The 18,817-nt window shown below is 38.7% G+C and overlaps 3 protein-coding genes across 3 annotated transcripts; 2 read left to right on the top strand and 1 right to left on the bottom strand.

The window, feature by feature from the left end:
• Positions 1-404: 404 nt before the first annotated feature.
• Cbr-snt-2 lies at positions 405-5,323 on the bottom strand (the record flags this gene model as incomplete). The annotated part of the gene is made up of 8 exons (XM_002642954.2): positions 405-521; positions 571-672; positions 775-908; positions 1,308-1,428; positions 1,845-2,015; positions 2,077-2,244; positions 2,893-3,099; positions 5,231-5,323. 8 exons carry the CDS (start codon positions 5,321-5,323, stop codon positions 405-407), a joined length of 1,113 nt encoding a protein of 370 aa, XP_002643000.2.
• Positions 5,324-6,027: 704 nt separating this feature from the next.
• Cbr-rps-29 lies at positions 6,028-6,562 on the top strand (the record flags this gene model as incomplete). The annotated part of the gene is made up of 3 exons (XM_002642956.2): positions 6,028-6,089; positions 6,171-6,317; positions 6,355-6,562. The coding sequence occupies 3 exons, from the start codon at positions 6,028-6,030 to the stop codon at positions 6,560-6,562; spliced, it is 417 nt and encodes a 138-aa protein (XP_002643002.2).
• Positions 6,563-6,696: 134 nt separating this feature from the next.
• Positions 6,697-17,627, top strand: CBG15291 (the record flags this gene model as incomplete). The annotated part of the gene is made up of 13 exons (XM_045243258.1): positions 6,697-6,907; positions 6,970-7,159; positions 8,012-8,426; positions 8,678-9,517; positions 9,603-9,793; positions 9,919-10,224; positions 10,268-10,523; positions 11,148-11,629; positions 15,119-15,278; positions 15,566-15,628; positions 16,866-17,068; positions 17,116-17,185; positions 17,586-17,627. The coding sequence occupies 13 exons, from the start codon at positions 6,697-6,699 to the stop codon at positions 17,625-17,627; spliced, it is 3,429 nt and encodes a 1,142-aa protein (XP_045095617.1).
• Positions 17,628-18,817: the final 1,190 nt, after the last annotated feature.

Raw genomic sequence — 18,817 nt, 5'->3', positions numbered from 1 at the left:
ATATATTCTTTTTTTTTATTTCGGCTAGTTGAGAAAATTTTCGAGAGTAAGATCCACATCATTCGACCGCGATGTGGATTTTATTAATGAAATTCGGGTTACTGTGCAGAAAGATTTTTTCTGCGAACTTTTAAAATAATCACAATGACACCATTCATTCACAAAATATTGCAGCTTGATAAAATTTCAATCTCGAGTTGAAAAAGTATTGACACGTATTTACAGAAAAAGTACGGGGAGGGGGAAATTAGACATTTTGATAGGTTTGGGAGTAGAGGTGTAGCTAAACAAAATGAAAACTAATCGGGACGGGTAACAATTAATACCGGGAGAGATATGGTTTCTTAATGTACATTCCATAGAAATTTCAGATATAGAATATTTTCAAAAATCACAAATTATTATCAATCGTCATCTTTTTTCTTCTCCTTCTCCATTCTCTCTTGTAACGTATGCCATTGGACCACTGGACGACGCGACGTCATCATTTCGGCCCATTGCTCACTGCACGCATGAGTTATCTGAAAAGGAAATCTTCATTTTGTCACTAGGACACACTTTCTAACTCACCTGTGGCAAATTCAAATGTTTAGATCCCAGTGTCACTTCTCCAATAAAATCGTTTTTACTCATCTTATCGTAATCCCATACGGACACTATCAGATGCACTTTCTGAAATCATAATCTTCATTTTTAAAGTATGAATGCATTTGGATTTGAAAGTTGGAGAGACTTAAAAGTTTTCAGCTTCAAAAAATACTCCATATTTCTCACCTCAATCATATGCGGTTCAATTTTGAACTGAAAACTCTCATTGTAGTAAGGATTCAGAGTTTTGTACTTTCGAGATGTCTTCTTCTTACTCAGCAATTTTCGTCCGTGATGTAAATAGATTTTCACATAGGGATCTGAAATTTTTCAATTTTTCCTGGTCCCTTCTTGTTTCGAACCCACGAAAATTTGCAACTTCCACACCTAATTTTCAAATGCAAAGAAAAGGAAATTCGAGAAGAATCCCCCTCCCCTCTTTTCCAACTCAAATTTTTTATGTATTTGTCCTCTTTTCCATTCCAAATTCTCCCAAATTTTTTCGCAGACCAACCTACTCCAGTAACGATGCGTCACATGGAAAGCGGGAAATTGACGGGAGAAAGAAAAGAGAAAAGTTGAGAAACAGAAGATTTTTGAGTTTAGAGAGTGTGCCCCCATCCCTAATTGTTTTTTGTTTGTTTGTAGTTTTAGGAAAAAAGTAGTAAGAAAAATAGAAACGAAATGATGTCAGAGGAAGCCCAAAAATCCAGTCCTACCTGACGATCCTCCGACATCCATCTTTTTCAGATTCCTGGCCTCCATTATTGTCAGGGTTACGGTACCTGTGGCCGGACGATAACGTGTCGAGAAGCAGATGTCACCCAAACGACATTCTTTCTGGAAATTTTACTTTCATTCCCTTAACTCTTCGTCCTTTTCTTCTCAGAAACAGCGAGAAAAAAACCATCCCTTATTTTCATGTCTTTCAAAAAAATCTCCATCCCCCATATTTTCCATTTTCTTTCCAATTTCGATCTTGTCAAAGCGGATATTTGAACGACGCAAAAAAAACGAAAGAAGATGAAAAAAGAATTTTTGAAAGAAGGACAGGAAGAAGATGGATTTTGGCATGTGTATGGATACAAATTAAAACGCTCTCTTTTCGTTTTTTCTCTTTTTTAGGTCCTGTCACACACACATACACACACGTCTTTCTTTTTTGAAGAGGGATCAGAGGAGATGTTTTCTTTAAAAAGACGGGTAAGATGATCGAATCAAATGCAGACAGCTTTAAGGATTCAGAGTCTACCCACCTCATCATCCTTCTCTGGTTTCTGTAGTGGTCTCTCGATGTCGGTAGTAATTCCAAAGTCAATGGAATCTAGTGGAACTGATAATTGACCCATTTTATCATCTTTTGATAATCGATCATAATCGTAAACCACCAGCATCAAGGTTTTAGAATGCAACTCGTTGAATGGGATCTGAATTTCTTCAATAGGTTGTTTCAAAAATCAGAAGTCAACAACTTTCAAAAAATCTCACCGAAAATTGGAAGGTTTCATTGTAGGTTGGATTCAATGTATTTCGGATTATCCTGGTTTCAAACTTCTGTTTTCTCTCCGGCAGCACATACACTTTCACGTACGGATCCGACATTCCGTTCCGGTCCATAGCGGGCAGGTCGGAAGCACTCACAATTGTTACGGAAAGCTGAAAATTAAAAAAAAAAACTTAACTACAAAAATGTATAAACTTATGTTTCCATTTTTCCAGTTGACTGTTTTTGATAGTTTTTATAATTTCCTAAATATGTCTCTAACTATCATATGCTCCTTTTGCTTCTTCCCGAACTCCCAGTACCCAATCTTCAATCAAGAATGTCTTTAAAACCAGGAAAGTTACATAGAAAGGTGTCAACTATAAATGCAAAGTTTAAGATTTTTTAATAATCTATCAATTTTCCAGGACAAAAAGGTACTGAGTTAGACACTCAAAAGTGACTTTTTCCGAGATAATATAACTACAAACCTATATGCTACAATGACAACTATATGATTCCAATTTTGGTCCTCTTATATAACATAATCCTTTTCTCATATTTTCCACCCCCGGAAATGTTTTATTCTAGGTATACAAATCTTTATGAACTTATTCTCCATAAAAACTGAATAGCTCGTTATTATTCAGAAAAAAGGTCATGTTTATAAAAATGTCTTGTTATTTAGATATTATCAGTGCAACCAAGTGAAGAAGCTTGCAAGATTAGAATGTGTGTTAGTCATGTGAACCGAAAACATTGTGACTTAGGCGTCACAAGGTTGGACCAAAAAATCATGGATGAGATGTTTTTTCACATACCTTCGACTGCTCGAAATCATATTCCACTCGAAAGTGGATATTTCCATAGTGTTTCACAGGTGCCCCACTAGCTGACAGTGGTATTGTACCACCGTTCACTGGTTCATAGTAGTCACCGTTTGATGGCTGTACTGTTACAGCTTTCGAGGATAGAATTGGCATGGAGCCAACATTACCAACATCAACTTGTTTTGGACGAGAAACGTACTGAAAATATGTGTTCGAATTTTTAGTTCATAGTGTGGACATCTTCAGTTTGGTCCAGGAATTTTCCCTTATCATTTCTCCCCTTTTCACTATTTTTTGCCTAACACACACTCCCAAAATTTTTTCCCGAGCAGAAGCAGATTAGATTTATCTTCTTCTTCTTCAATGTCTTCATCTTCTCTTCACATCTTTTTCGCGCACACACAGAAGAGCCTCCGGATTATCTTATTTTATCATTATATCGGAGTTGATCAGAAAAGAGGATTAGTAAGGATTTGGTGGTGCCAGAAAAATTGATTAAGAGAGATGTCACACAAATATGTCTTTTAGTCTATCCAGAAGAAGGTTAAGGTAAAATGTAAGAGATCCTCGATGATGACGTCATCGTGCATCAAAAACGCTTCCAATTTCCTAAGAAATCTTTCTTTATTGTGTGTGGTTGTGTGTGCAGGTGGAATTGGAATTGGTTTCGTTTTTCTCACATTTTTTCTTCGTTTTTTCTTCAGGAAATTTCGGGTGTGAAGAAGAAGAAGGGAGATTATTTTCAAGTCACACCAAGTTAATCAGAGACATTTCTAGAGACTTGGAAGAAAAACGAATTCGGAGAACCTTTGTAATAAATGCGAAAAACTGTTCCCTGTTCTGGGATTGAAATATTTCTAAAGAAAATCTCAAGAAAACTTGAAGATTCGGAACTCGATGATTCTGTTTTACTTATTAGAAACCTGTGATAATCCATTAGACCATAAAATTTCAATTTGACACGTGGCTTAATACATGCGACCTAATTATATGTCACACTTTGCCGCGCCACTTCACACCTTCTCTTAAACTCCTTGTGACCATACTTGTAACGGGCCGGGCCTTCCGGGCCGGGCCCGGGCCTTGAAAATTTCCTCAGACCCGGCCCGGAATTTTACAAGTATGCTTGTGACCCATCAAAACGCAAAATTTTCTCGACTCTTCTTCGTTTCCCGCACTTTATGGGCGCGTTCCGCATGACGTCGTCATTGATGCAAAAAAAAAATATTTTTTTTTCCGAATTTCAAATTTCATTTTTTCGGAGACGATCTGAAGAAATGCAAATGAGACAAGCGGTAGTCCTCTTTGATCTCTTTTCTTCTCCGAATAGAATACTTTTTTCTGATGCTTCTTCATCTTCATATTTTCCGGAGCTCCTATTCCAATAAAAAACGACATATACACACATCTCATCATCGTGTTGTTGCTGTATTGGCGTGTCATGTTCTTTTTTGGTAGAAGATGAAGCGACTAACAACGACATACACACATCAACGATGTTTTATTTTATGAATTGTTTCCGATGTCGTTTTGGCACGACGAAGACGACATTCTGAAGGACCTATGACTTCCTTTTCTACATACTTGTAAAATTCCGGGCCGGGCCGGCCCTGAGGAAATTTTCAAGACCCGGGCCCCGCCCGGAAGGCTCGGTGTCAAAAATTCTGTATTTTTGAGCCAAATTTTGAGCTCTCAATATAATTTTTCCATTTTTTTTTCGTTTTTCGCATTGTTTGTCTGTCTGATCAAAAAAGATCGAAAAACTCGAAAAAAAATTTTTTGGTCGAAAAAAATCACATAAGGGTCCCCCCTTATGTGTTTTTTGAAAATTTCGAAACTAGTGAAATGACGGACCCGCCGGTCCGGGCCGGGCCTCCGAAATTCCGGAAAAAGCCCGGCCCGTTACAAGTATGCTTTTCTACGTTGTCTTTCAGACAAATCTTTGCCTGCGTTCTGACGAATCGCCACAGGAATTTGGTGGCGAAGATGAGGGATTTCAGCTTATTTTCTCTTGTGTGGGGATGTGGAAATTTAACTTCTTCTGAAAGCTTAGCACATTCCGGCACGTCACCCACATCGATTTTCTAACAGTCAGTTTTCCACGTCATAGCTCGAATGATATGTGAAGGGACAGAAATGGGGGGGGGGGGGGGTAGGGGGGGGGGGGGATGACAACAAATGAATTTTTGATGAGCTATTGCAACACTCTCCTTTAAAACTCTACACTAGTACTCTCTATATTTAACGACCCGGCAGTAAAAAAAGAAGTTAATTCACTCTCTTTTTTACTTGACTCGTTTTTTGAAAGTCTTTGAGAAGCAGGACTCACCCCATTCGACGACGTCGGTACACGACGAATCGGACAGCAAGTTGTCAGAATGCGGAAAACCGGCGAGCAAACTATCGCACCGGTCGCCCACATGGTCGAATACTCGATTAGAAAAAATATATGATAGTAGTATATGTTTCGTTTTCGTTATCAGTGAATGTTTTACGGAAATGGGTTAGAAAAGCAGGCAATCTACATAATATGAAGACACAGGGTGATGATTTCCAGATCACTCAATTTTGATTATGGCGATGAGGTACTTTTCAGTCTAAAAACACAATCCTGAAGCACGGAATGCTCGTCTTCCTCTTGTTCTCTTTCTATTCAAAAGCGCGACTCCTCCCTCCAAAATTGAGAGGGCGGAGTCTCACTGGCGGGTCTCGACGCGACGAGCGACACACAGAAAACGAGTGCGACCGTACCTATCGACCGAAACGTGCTGCACATTTCGCTGTTTTTCTTCTTTTGGCCTACTTTTTCGCACGATTTTTCGTATTTTTTTGCTAAAATAATACGATTTTTAGAAGTACTTTTCGATAGTTTCAGCTAGTCTTCATTTGTAAGAGAAAAATTAATGGAAAACCTCTTTAAAATACACATTTTTTCGTTTTATTGACTTTCTTCTGGAATATGAAATTTTCTTATCGCTTTTTTTGCAAAATTATTACTCACAACATAACGTTTTAAGCTGGCTGTAGATTTTTTTTTTCGCTCATAGATTTGAGATTTTCTCAATTTTATCCGTTTTTTTCTTGTTTGTCTTGAAATTATCGATCAAACTCGTTTTTCAGCTCATCATGGGTTTCCAAAATTTGTGGTTCTCTCACCCACGCAAGTTCGGACCAGGATCCCGCTCCTGGTAAGTTATTCTCCTATGCAAGCACTCGAAGAGTTAGCTAATTTTTTCTAGTCGATCAATATTAATTAACATAAATTTCAGCCGCGTCTGCGCTGGACACCACGGACTCATCCGCAAGTACGGCCTCGACCTTTGCCGTAGATGCTTCCGCGAGCAGGCCAAGGACATTGGATTCAAGAAGGTAATAAATTCGTTTTTTGGAGCCGTCGCTTTTCAATTCACGCAGGTGTCCATTACGCGAAGACCAGTGTCTTACGACGTTTAGTTTAGCTTGCAAGATAAAACTGACATCTCGAAGACAGGAGTATCGTTTCGTAGAGCTACTGTTCAAGATTGGCAGACACTTAGAACTTTACCGTTCTCATTACTTTACCAATTTCACTGTTTTTTCAGCTCGACTAGGCTCCCACGGTCCACAAGTCGTCAACGGCTGCTCCACTATTGTTGTTGTTATCATCCCATGTCTTCAGTGAATAAATTGTTGGCATAATGTACATGTTATGATTCTTGTGAATATAATAAAACGACGGTTTCAACTCTGGAAGTGAAGACTTTATCTAGGTCAACCGATATTTTGAGTAGTCATAGTGTTCTCTTCACAGTAGTCATGGATCCAATAGAAGCTGGCGACTGGATAGCGGGTCGGCCTCTTCAACTTGTTTTTCTCTCCGGGTTGGATCCAGCCAACAAACCTCACCACAGTAACGTAGTGAATGTCTTCCTCAATCGTACAGCAGAAAAACCGCCTCTTCAAATCCGTGTCGTTTCCGGGGAACTGGATATTCCACCGAAGCGTGATGAGAAAGGGTTGGATAAAGGTTAGAAGACGCAACCAAATGATCTGAAAGAGTTCTAAATCTGGAAAACGGTAGAACTTTAGGAATCCTTCGGCGCGAGTGGCCTTCAAAGTATCTGGATAAGGTGCCAGCATTGATTGTGGTGTTCATTGATCTCGATTGGAATCACCCATCATGGGAAGATAAGAAAACGGAGGCTGAGAGCAAAGTAGCCAGTATCCGAGCCTCGTTGCGACATGGAACGAAGGTCGCGTTGGTTCTGATTCAGCAAAAGTGAGAGAAAAAGAAAAACTTCAAAATCATGAGTAGCACGGGACAGCTGAATAGTCATAAAATTGGAAGAAATGAAAGCGATCATCAGATCGAAAAAAAATTAATATGGAGACTTTCAGAAACCCATTTTCCGAACAGTGCCAGCATACGGCTTTTCTTTTGCAACATTTCCGAACTGCAAATTAATTTTTGATCTACAGAAAAAAATGTTTGGCGCGATCACAATTGCAGGTCTAAAAACATAATTTCAGAATTTTTTATCTGATTTTGTGGAGTTCCAAGATGATTCAAATAATTTTTAAAAAATTATTTAGTGGTTATAGATTCATGTATGGTCCTTTTCCGGAAGAAAAAATGTCGAAAATGGTCATCTTTGAAAGTTTTTTACAGAAAAAATCTATCTCCTCTTTCAGTTTTTGACATTTCTAGGAGTTCTATAACTCAAAAAAACCGCAATTATTTTCTCTACATTTTCTATGGATGAATTTTTAATTCGTCTGATAAAACTTTTTTTTATAATCAAAAAACAACGCAAAAATGCGATTTTTCTGAAAGAGGAGATAGATTTTTTCTGTAAAAAACTTTCAAAAATGACCATTTTTGACATTTTTTCTTCCGGAAAAGGACCATACATGAATCTATAACCACTAATTAATTTTTTAGAATTATTTGAATCATCTTGGAACTCCACAAAATCAGATAAAAAATTCTGAAATTATGGTTCCTGCAATTGTGATCGCGCCAAACTTTTTTCTGTAGATCAAAAAATTAATTTGCAGTTCGGAAATGTTATCTGGGAGAGCGTGCAGAATAAAATAGTTAACTGGAAAATAGATTTTCTCGATTTTTCAGATCTACTAATGTCAGTGACAACCTGGCAGCCGACAGAGCCCACGAACTGTGTCAAGCATGCTCTCTATCATCAAAGCAACTCTTCATCTTGTCAGCCGACAATCTACTTCCGAATTCTATGTCGAATCTCCAAAACTTCTCTCTGAAACTTGAGATGGCTTTTCATGAACTGTGTCAAGTGTTCTATCATCAACGACTCAAAACTATCAGATCTCGAAGCATTCCGAATAATTCACCGGCTCTCGTTGTTCGTCAACAATTCAAACTGGCGTTTCTCTCAGAACTCAGACAAGATACACATACAGCATTGAGAAACTATAGGCTGGCTTATGATCAGTGTAAGGACACTGTCGAACAATGGGATGGTGTCGATGTTTTTGAATGGAGAAGTGTTGTTGGATTGCTGAACTATAAAGTGAGTTTTGAAAAATTCCCTTTGAAAAACGCGAATGGAGATCATCTGAAAACCTGCAATAGAAGGGCTTCCAACTCATTAGATTTGACAGTTATATTGATTTCAAATTAGTTTCAAATTTAGTTAAAACCCCGGCTGATTTCTCATTGTTTTTATTCCAATTAGGGAAAAATCATACAGAAGTTAATACATTCTTTATTTGGACATGAGAACTCTGAATTTCGAATGTTAATTATATTTCCCCATTGCAGATGTGTGAATTAGCCTTCCTACACAGCACAGCACTTGAAGCGATCAACCAAATGCGCCGACACGCCACAATCTTTTTCTCATCAGCTCCAGGAATCTACCCAACTCCTCATCTTGCATCTGTTGAGCTTCTTCTCTGGAAATCTAAACAGTGCTACCAATTCGCTCATCTTTTCGAACGTTCCGTGGCCAGTGGTCTTTCAGCACTTGCTACGTTGAATCCTGGGACACATTTGGATCAAGCCGCCGGAATTTATGCAGCAGCCAATACAGAAATCTTGGCTTTAAAACGAAATTCACCTCAAAATGTGCCATACCCTAATCCAGACCCATTGGCTAAAGCTTCAAGTACAGTATTCTTTGGTCAACGACCATGGAGAGTTAACTGTGAAGGATTGGCAAGTGCAGAAGTGGAAGCAGATGCTGTCAACGCAATCACACAGAGACTAGTAGTGAATCATGAAGGTGTCATTACACTTTTGTCCGCTGCGTTAGCTCAATATCAGAAGTATGGATGTATGAGAATGAAGAAAAAAGTGATGATGGAAATGGCTAATACCTGTTATGCCAACAATGAAATTCAACGAGCACTTCGATTCTGGGGAATGGTCATCAAGGATAATGCTCTACCGTACTCGATTCGTAAGGATATGATGCATCGTGCAACGTGGGCTGCCTACGCGATCACTAGTATCCAGGATTTTGCGATCTGCTGTATGCAACTAATGTGTCCAGCTTATTCCGAAGTTTTACCATCGGACTGTGTTGGTTGTTTGATGGATTTGCTGGAAGGGAAACCACCAAGAGCGCCTTTCCCAAATGATGATATTTCAAAAGATCAGGTAGGCAGTTTTTCATTCAGACTGTTATTATTGTTGACTGGTCAGCTTGCTCAACAATGAAAATAGAGTTGTTCTCTTTTTGCAGCTACTCACATACCAAACGCAATTCCAACAAGTGATTAAAGAAGCTCGAGATCCGTTTGTCGTTCATGCCTCGAAAATCGCTGAGCTCTTTCTGGAGACACGTGTCTCGTTTCTAGATGAACAGACTGTAGAGCAGGGATCGAGAGTAGTTGTGAGGGTGGAGCTGATTTCGAAAATTGGACAAATGTTCAGGTGGATATAATCATTGAAAGTTAATAGGGTTGAATATTGTTTTGTGTTAAGTAACAGTTCACCAATAAAACAACTGCTCAAAAGAAATGAACGTTGTTTGATTCATAGCTTTTGACTATTTCCAGACTCAACAATGTGATAGTGCACCTGAAAGCAAAGAAGTTTCCACAAGATTCCGCATCCACCACCACTGAAACCGATTTCCTTCTCTACGACCCGATTCCTTTGGGACCTGTAGATGTCAACATTGATTCTCCGATGCAACGTGTCGTTCTTGTGGATCTGAAAGATGCGAAACAAAATTGGATAGTGACGGTGTCAAAAGTAGTTCTAAGTATGGGAACGGGCGTTCGTGGAGATGTGGAATTCGATGAGAATGCGTTGAATCGCAATTGCCACGTTGAGAACATTGTCGGCTTGGAATTTTTAAAGTGGGTCCCGTTTGATAGAATTAAAAAAATATTTATTCTGCAGAATAGGAGGAGAGAAGGCGTCGATTGAACTGAAAAAAACCATCAATGTGGATTGTCTGATAGGAGAGGTGACAAGCACCGAAATCACGCTGAAGAACAACTCGAAGCAATCATTCTACGGTCTTCAGTTGGATTTTAAAAGAAAAGAGCAGAAGCACACGGAAGCGGCTGCCGTGTTGTTCGTGGAAAAGGATGGAAATGAGCTGAAATCCGAGTTTTCGATGACAATTTATGAGAAGTTCGATGCAGGAGAAGTGGTTAGTTTTTACCAGGAACCTCGAATATCTCATTCTTACTATTACTTCCCTTTTTTATTCACCGAGAAAAATGCGATCCCTTTTTATTTCCCATTCTCATTGCACCACTTGGGATTGCTTACGTGTTGTTTATTGTTTTCAGAATCGCTCGATTTCTATGTGAGACAAAATTTAGATCCCTCAAATCATCATAACAAATTTCGTATAGGCAATAACAAGCTAGAATATAAGTTTCGAAAATGACGAGAATCCCAATGGGATGACTTCTCCGCGAAAGACGTCAATGAATTCTTGAATTCACTGGCGAAAGTGCCGAATTTAGAGATAGATGATGGAATAGTACAAATTGTGTCAGCGATTTTGAAATTCTAGAGAAGATGATTTAGTAATATGACGTGATAAGGCTAAAATTGACCTAATGATTCGTACAACATTTTTAGATGTTTTGAACTGATTCGAAAGATGATTCAGAAGGTGCCGTGGTTTAGTATCGAAACAAGAATAGGCAATGATGTGTTGTCAATAAAGTTAATAGGGTTCTGAAAAAGTGGATTAAATTGGTCCGGTTGTTTTGTAAATTTCAGGAATTATGAAACCATTGGTTCTTCGAAAAATAAAATTCAGGTCACATTCCCTCTGATGTTCTCCGCTCAACTCATCGGCGAATACGTGCTTCAACTAGAGCTTTCCTACACTTCTGAAGACGTCGCCAAAACGAAAACCACGCTTGTGGAAGTAGGCGTTACGGCTACAGAACCGTTCTCAGTCACCTCCACCGTTCTCAACGTTAACGGAATTCCGATGTCATCGATTCTGAATAATAATGATCACATTCTGAACGTAGCTATTGAATCCGGAAGCTCCATCGTAATTAGTTCTGTGGAGTTTCTGATGGCTGACGTGGTCACGCTTTGCGACACGAAGAATGGAGGATCCGGCAAGGACTTGAACGGTATTTTAAAGTTATTCCGAAAAGTCTGCATTTTTGGTTTTCCAGATGTCGTAGAAGCCGGAGAGGTGATGGCTTATTCGGCCGTCATTCGAGTTATGGTAAAGGAAGAGGAAACGGAGACGCCACTTGGTCGGATGTGTGTCGAGTGGAGACGGTAATACACTACATAAACGTCTGAATAATCTGAGATCGGAATCCCTGAAGTATTTTTGCGAGTCGTTTATTGCTAGAGCCTGATTCCTTTCTAATTCCATGTCAAAAAATCAACAATTTTTCGAACTTTCGTTATTAGGATTAGTATATTTAAAACTTCTACTAATCTGTATTATTTGTTCCACCCATAAAGCCCAGCCCACTCGCCTCCCTCCATGTAATAAGAGTTCATGGATATGAAATGGGCTTATTCTCTAATCTTAGGTTTGGTTTAGGGGAAAAGGGCGACTTGTGCCCTGTACAAAAAAATAAGGTGTAATCGTGACTTTAGGGTTACATGAATGGGCTTATATACAAACGGGGAATAAATGGAATTTGGGGCGGGGTTACAGAAATGCTGACAAATAGATTGGAATTCGGGATGATTCAGGGTTTAGAGACTGTAGAGGGACTGGAGGATTGGGAATCTCTATCTTGATCTCTTAGAGCCAATATGTCACATGTAAGAATGGTATTTCATGACTCTTGGGGCAAAGTCCAGAGAGAAAGGCACGTAGTGGCGCTAAGGAATCAGACTAAAAACAGTAGAACCGATTACATGGGAAACCGAGTAATAAGGGTCTTGCAGACCCTTACAATGTTTAATAATCTGTTAGTTTCTGAACTTTTGAATGTTAACAGATTAGTTGTCAACATTAAGTCTTCACTCTTTCTTCACTCGGAATAATCACTCAAAAGCATACTTGTAACGGGCCGGGCCGGGCTTTTTCCGGAATTTCGGAGGCCCGGCGGGCCCGTCATTTCACTAATTTCGAAATTTTCAAAAAACACATAAGGGGGGACCCTTTTTTATTTCGACAAAAAAAATTTTTTTTGAGTTTTTCGATCTTTTTTGATCAGACAGACAAACAATCCGAAATACGAAAAAAAAAAATGGAAAAAATTATATTGAGAGCTCAAAATTTGGTTCAAAAATACAGAATTTTTGACACCGGGTCCGGGCCTTGTAAATTTCCTCAGGCCCGGCCCGGGCCCGGGCTTTGGCGGGCCGGTCCGGAATTTTACAAGTATGCTCAAAAGGCTTTTCGTGTGATCCCTCTTTTCTTCTGCTGGCCAGCACCAGTTGAGACTAGATAATTTAAGGATTAAGAAAATGGAAAAAGTCACGAGTGATAAACAACAAATAATCATAACCAGTTGTTGATTTACCAGAAAATGTATCGTTGTTTGTAGTACTATAGAAGGTGTGAGATTAACAGAAAATTAATTGAAATGACTACATTTCAAAGAAAGAAGATGGAAGAGATGAGAGGTGTGTTTAGGGTGTGACTCATAGAGCTGTTGTCTTTAAAAAAAAATGTAGATGAGAATTGTAAAAGGTGCAACCATGAGAAAGGGTTGGTCGTTCGAGAAGGTATGTGAACGAGATACTGCTTAGCAAATTCTGAGAGACTATTAGGAGCAGTGTTACTACAGTTTTGCAATTGTTGGTTCAATCATTCAAGTATTCATTTAAATAACTTCTTACACGATACACTTTGTGATTAGCTAATGATGTGTCAAACATTATGGTTTCCTTCCGCTTGATAAATAACTTATAAGATTGTGTTGTTGTTGTTGGCTGTGATCTAGGTATTTGTTGATCATTGTGAACTCTGGGATCCCTGAAAAGTGGCGGTGGAAGTTCCTTCGATTTCTGACAGGGAGGTGAGCAACGGCAAAGCATTGAATTTTTAGACTTTTGGTAAAGCCAAGTAAAGTTGAATTATCCGTCGCGAACAGATATTTTTGGTTCCCCAAAATTGATCCAAAGTGTCATCAATAATCTTAAACTTATTCTTGGATTATCCCTATCTTTCCATGCTCCAACAGTCCCCAACTGAAAAAGTGTTGAAGAAATTTACTTCCGGTTACCTTCAACGTAACTACTCGTGACGGTGCTTTGGGATTTATTGACGTCGATGGGGATAATTGGCAGTTAACTACGCATGTTTACGTGCAACGTTACCTACTCACTAGTTGATATTCTTGGAACTTTAGTTATCAACTCTTGATTAAACAAAGGCGAAGAAATCAAGTAAAGTTGTGGTAAAAAGAGAACCATATTTGGGCAAAAAGTGTGACTAGACTGTTGCTAGAACTAAATATGCAAAACCTGAATTAGGAAATGAAACAAAAAAAAACGAACTGGCATCAAAGACCAATTACTGGATAGTTCAGAAGTCAAGAAAATTTAACCACTGATTTGCGAGATCGTATGCAGTTCTTCGAACCGATCCGATCAACCCCTTGTTTAATTGGTTTTACTCCCCCATCGGCTTTTTTGCTCATTCCTAGATCCTATGAATTCTGAAGACCAATAGTTGAATACTCGAAACTAGAACCTTCTTTTCGGTGTTTAAAATGCCAACAATATCCGGTGCATTTCCGCTCGAAAAACTCTTCCCGAAAGCGTGTTTATTCGTGGTTATAATCTGAAGGTAACACACAGGAAATAGTTTTCTGCTCTTCTTTTGTGAGCCGTGTGGGTTGAAACTCGTGATATTCACTGTAGTTAGAAGATCAGGTCCAAGAATAGTTGATGTCATTGAAAGACTTGGAATAGACAAAATATTAAGAAAAACAGGTGTCTAAATAATTCAAGCAAATTCGCAAGGTGATCAGTATAGTGTGATGAGGTGGTAATATCACCGTAATTTTATTTAGAAGGGTCTAAAAATAAAGGCTACAGTATAGGTGGGCTGTAAAACATTATATACACTGGATGCTTCTTGAACATAAGAGCAACATTCCTTCTTATTGTCAGTGAATGATTTGCTTTGACGTTTCACAGAATTCTGTTCTTCATACTCTCCCTTCTCTTCTCGATTCCGATGGAAATCAAACGGCTGTTGTGGAAAACAAGATTTGTTATTTGCTAACCAGTTAATACTTCCATTCGGAAATCGTACCCTATTTTACTACCGTAACCCGTGATCACTACAATCCCGAAATGGATTCTCAATCTTGCATGAGTAATCGCACGGAACAACGATCACTAGTAGTCAGAAACTCCGCTCTTTGAATATTTTCTGGAAAGAGCTTTGGGAAGAAGCTTCGGGAAGAAATAATGATCGAGAAGAGAAAAGTTGGAGAAAGATAATGTTTGGATGGGATTGATGGGTACAATTCTTAACAAATGAGTAGATTATAGTCGTCGAAGACAAAAGATCGGAGCATTACACAATCGGACAATGTTGTCGATGAGAGATTCTTGTATAGATGATCACGAAGATCCTCAGTAGAAGATTCTCGCGATTTTAGTTGAAGAGTGGTGAAGATCGAATGTTTTAAAAAACTTGAAACTGATAAGTTGGATTGTTCTGAAGAATATCAATTCTTCTGACACTTCCATATTTTTCATTATATTTTTCGAGTCCTTAATTAGTCCTAAATTAGGTCCTCAGATTATCAAGTTCCGATCCGATTCCAATTACTTCCATTATTTCAGTTCTTCCCCGGACTCGTGCCCAGTCCGCTCCATCGTGCCCCTGCTTCGAATTCCTGTGCTGCCCTGTCCACTATCGATCACCAACCACATCAAGACCAATCCGGCAGTGGTACGACAACCCATCGACATCAGTTTTGAGCTGAGAAATCACTCGAAGGAGGTAAGTCGCATGCTAATAATACTGTGAGCTCATACAGAAGGCCCAATAGATAATTTTCTGTTAACCAGCCTTCGTAACAATATACAAATATATATATTATCATTTTGACATTCTAGACTACATACCAACGCCCTCACAAACCACTCTGTTTTGTTTTAACTTCCATTTTCGATGTAGAAGAGTCCCAGTATCAATCTAGTCCTAGGTAAACCAGTCCCAGAGCGTTTAAAAACAAGTGATGAATCAGTAGGAAACGGAAGTTGAGAACCAATCCCTAAAAGTTTCAGGTAATCGAGGTGAGCACCAATTTCGACCTCAACGACGTGTTCATGTTCAGTGGAGAGCGAAAGGTAATATTCATATGGATTCCGGGACTCACGAAAAATGTCTTGAAAAATCAGTGTGAGAAAAAAAGAAATAGTCGAAATAGTGTGAGAATGTTCGAAAACCTTTAAAAATTTTAAGCCAACTTTTTTGCTGATTCTTTATAAGATTGGTTTGGTGAACTTTTAAACTTTGGCTAAGCCCATAGTTCTTCTTGCTTAAGATCAGTTTCTCACAGATATTTAACACAGTGTGATATGTTATGAGACAGTCTAGTCAGGTTCACCTTCACTGTCATTTTGTGCGTTCCACAATCTTTCACGTGGCTAATGATAATTACAATTCCCAATAATAAATATCATCTTGTGCAGCTACAAGGCAAAAAGATAAACCCTTTCAGGGTATGTCGTTTGTCAATAAATAATAATACCTCTTCGATCAAGATAAAGATATTTGAATGAAGAGATACTATTTCATCGGGTGAAAACGTCCGTGGCAGATGTTTGAAGCAGGAATGTCCAGAAAATGCATATATCATTCATGGTTGCATTCTCCGGTTCCCTTCATGTTTATAATTTTGGAAATAACGTTTCACATACGACGAAATCTTTCCTCTTGACAAAGCGAGACAATTTATCTAATTATGGTCTCAGACATCTTTATCCCTCATCTCTCTCACGTCTGTTCGGTTATTAATTATTTTGGTATGGGCGGAACGGACCACCAGATTTACCGCAAGGGCACGGGTATGGATACTTTAGATTGATGTGTCTGCGCCCAGGAAGGAGATTGAGATCAAATAAGGAAGTGTGGCAACAGTTGAATTGCTGGAAATCGCCGACATGAAGCTATGTACAGTTGGGTATTCCTAAAATTACTTTGTTGAAGTCGACAAGATTAATTACCGGCTTCTGTAGTGTTTTGATCTTCTGGAATGTCTTTGTGTCGAAAGGTCAGAGATCCGAATGCCCGTTCCTGGATGTCAAGTCCCTCGTTACCATGTTTTCAAACGACAACTTCCCTGTCGCCATGCGCAAGAGCTGTCACTAAGAGGAAATTGGCAAACGTAAGCGGATTATGATGTCTGGAGTAAGGTAAATGAGAAGAACGTCGCCGTGTGTGAGATGAAGAAATCTAGGAGGACCATACTAAAAACAATAACAAAATTAGTAGCTCAAAGACCAAGAAGAATGTATGAAACGGATAGAATGGAGGTTAAAGGGTTCAGAGTAACAAAGATTCGAGGGTTACTAAATAATTCAGAGATCCAATAGTGGGATTGTTCCTAAAATTATTGAGATTATACAGCCTAGTTTCTTGAGTATTCTTCAGTATTTAGGAACTCAATACCAACTAAACTTTTTTCAGATCACCGTCACAGTGCTTCCTGGTGCCACGCGAAGAGTGACCGTAGTCGTCATGGCTCTCAGTGCCGGTCGTCTCAATTTCCCGAAAATTTCGCTCAAGTATTTTATTCAATCATAGCGAACATTCTCTTATTTAAAATTTTCAGGTCTGCACAAATCGCCGATTCAGTGCTCCAACAAGCTCTTCGCTCCCTTCCAGCAACGATTTTCGTCCTGGTCAGTTAAAAAATTTGAGCACTGTGTCCATCCATTTCCGAACAAAATACAATTTTTAAAACTTTTCCTGAAGGTTTTTTGATTCGGAAGCTTAACCGGAAGGTTAGCACGCATGGTGTACATGATTCAGAACTCAAATAACAAGTAGAGAGAATTTCGGAGGTTTTCCACCCTCACAAATACCGGAAATTGAAGTTGACATAAAATTTTTTTTCTTTAGGAAATGAAAAAAGTTTCGAGAAAGTTTGATCTTTAACTTCCGAAACAAGATCAAGAATTATGGTAACTAGGTGCATTTTGTATAGTAGGAAGTCTAATGTTTTTTTTTAATGAAGTAAAAATCGAAGTATTACCGGTTCGACGACAAATTTACTTTTTAAAGTTAAAAAAAAAACTTCAGCCAAAATCCAAGGAATTCGTCACAACATCGCCACATCTTTGAGACCAGTCATTTCCATGGATTATCAACAATTTTTGATTTAGATGTTTTTTCTTGTGAATTGTATTGTTTAATTGATGATCGCTTCTTTTTCTATTTATTATGGTACATTTTCATTGTATTTTATTTTTGTATTAATGTAAATATAAAATGGACTCTCGCAGAAATATCCTTTATTATTTCCAGTGCCATCGAATGTGTTTCTTCTTGTAGACTGACGTTCAACCTAACAAGCCTAGTGAGCACGTTTGACGTAGTTCGAAGATAATATTCAAAAGTGCATTTTTTCATAATGCACTATGCGTCAGCTATGGTCCGATTTCTAGATTTCAATTTGTTCCCATCAGATCACTGGGTGATTATAATTGATCCAAGAATATCAATTCGTGCGTAGATAGCACATGTTATAGGGTGTAAACATCTACATCCAACTGGTAATTAGGGAATTTTAACCCCGATCGACGTCAACGAATTCCCTCGTCGTGCTTGGAAGACGGCTGACGACAAAACGGGGAAATAAATTGTGTACTTTGGTAGGAGACAGTTTACTTCAAGAAATGGTTACTTCTGTGCTAAAATCGGGAAAACAATTTTGTAAAAATATTGAATTTCGGGAAACAATTGTGGTTCCAATATACAATCTGTGTAGGATAAGTCGGTCTCTTTTTTTCTGAATAAAAATAAAAGTCCGAAATTTCAAAATTATTAATATTGAAAAAATTTCAGATAACTTTTATTAGGTTGGCGGGAAAGTCTTTGTCACTCTGTTTGTTTAATCACTGTTCTCGTATATGGAGGCTGTGTATGATATCGACTCTAGTGAATAACAAGGTGATAAGAACCTTCCATATAAACAAGTCCCCATTTCCTTCCCTGCTCCTCATCTGTAATTGAAACGATATGTTTGTTCCCACTGCTATTCACATCAGACATGTTTTGATTTACCTCTTCCTATCTCACACCACGATGAAGGATTCGGAAACTTTCTTGAAGAATGTGTACAACACACATGCCCCTCACTACAATACTATTCGCAATTGGTTCCATCGTTTCGAAAAAGATGACTTCTCGCTCGATGAAAAGGATCGCTCTGGGAGACCCCGTGAGTTGGATTTGGACAAGCTGAAGCACGCATTGCAATCGGATCCATTTCAATCTAGCCGTGAACTAGCTGTCACATTCGGAGTTCACCA

Source organism: Caenorhabditis briggsae (genome assembly GCF_000004555.2).
Source record: "Caenorhabditis briggsae complete genome, chrIII, whole genome shotgun sequence".
NCBI lineage: Eukaryota > Metazoa > Nematoda > Chromadorea > Rhabditida > Rhabditidae > Caenorhabditis > Caenorhabditis briggsae.
Note: the sequence above shows the minus strand (reverse complement) of the source record. Positions and strands in the feature narration are given on the sequence as shown.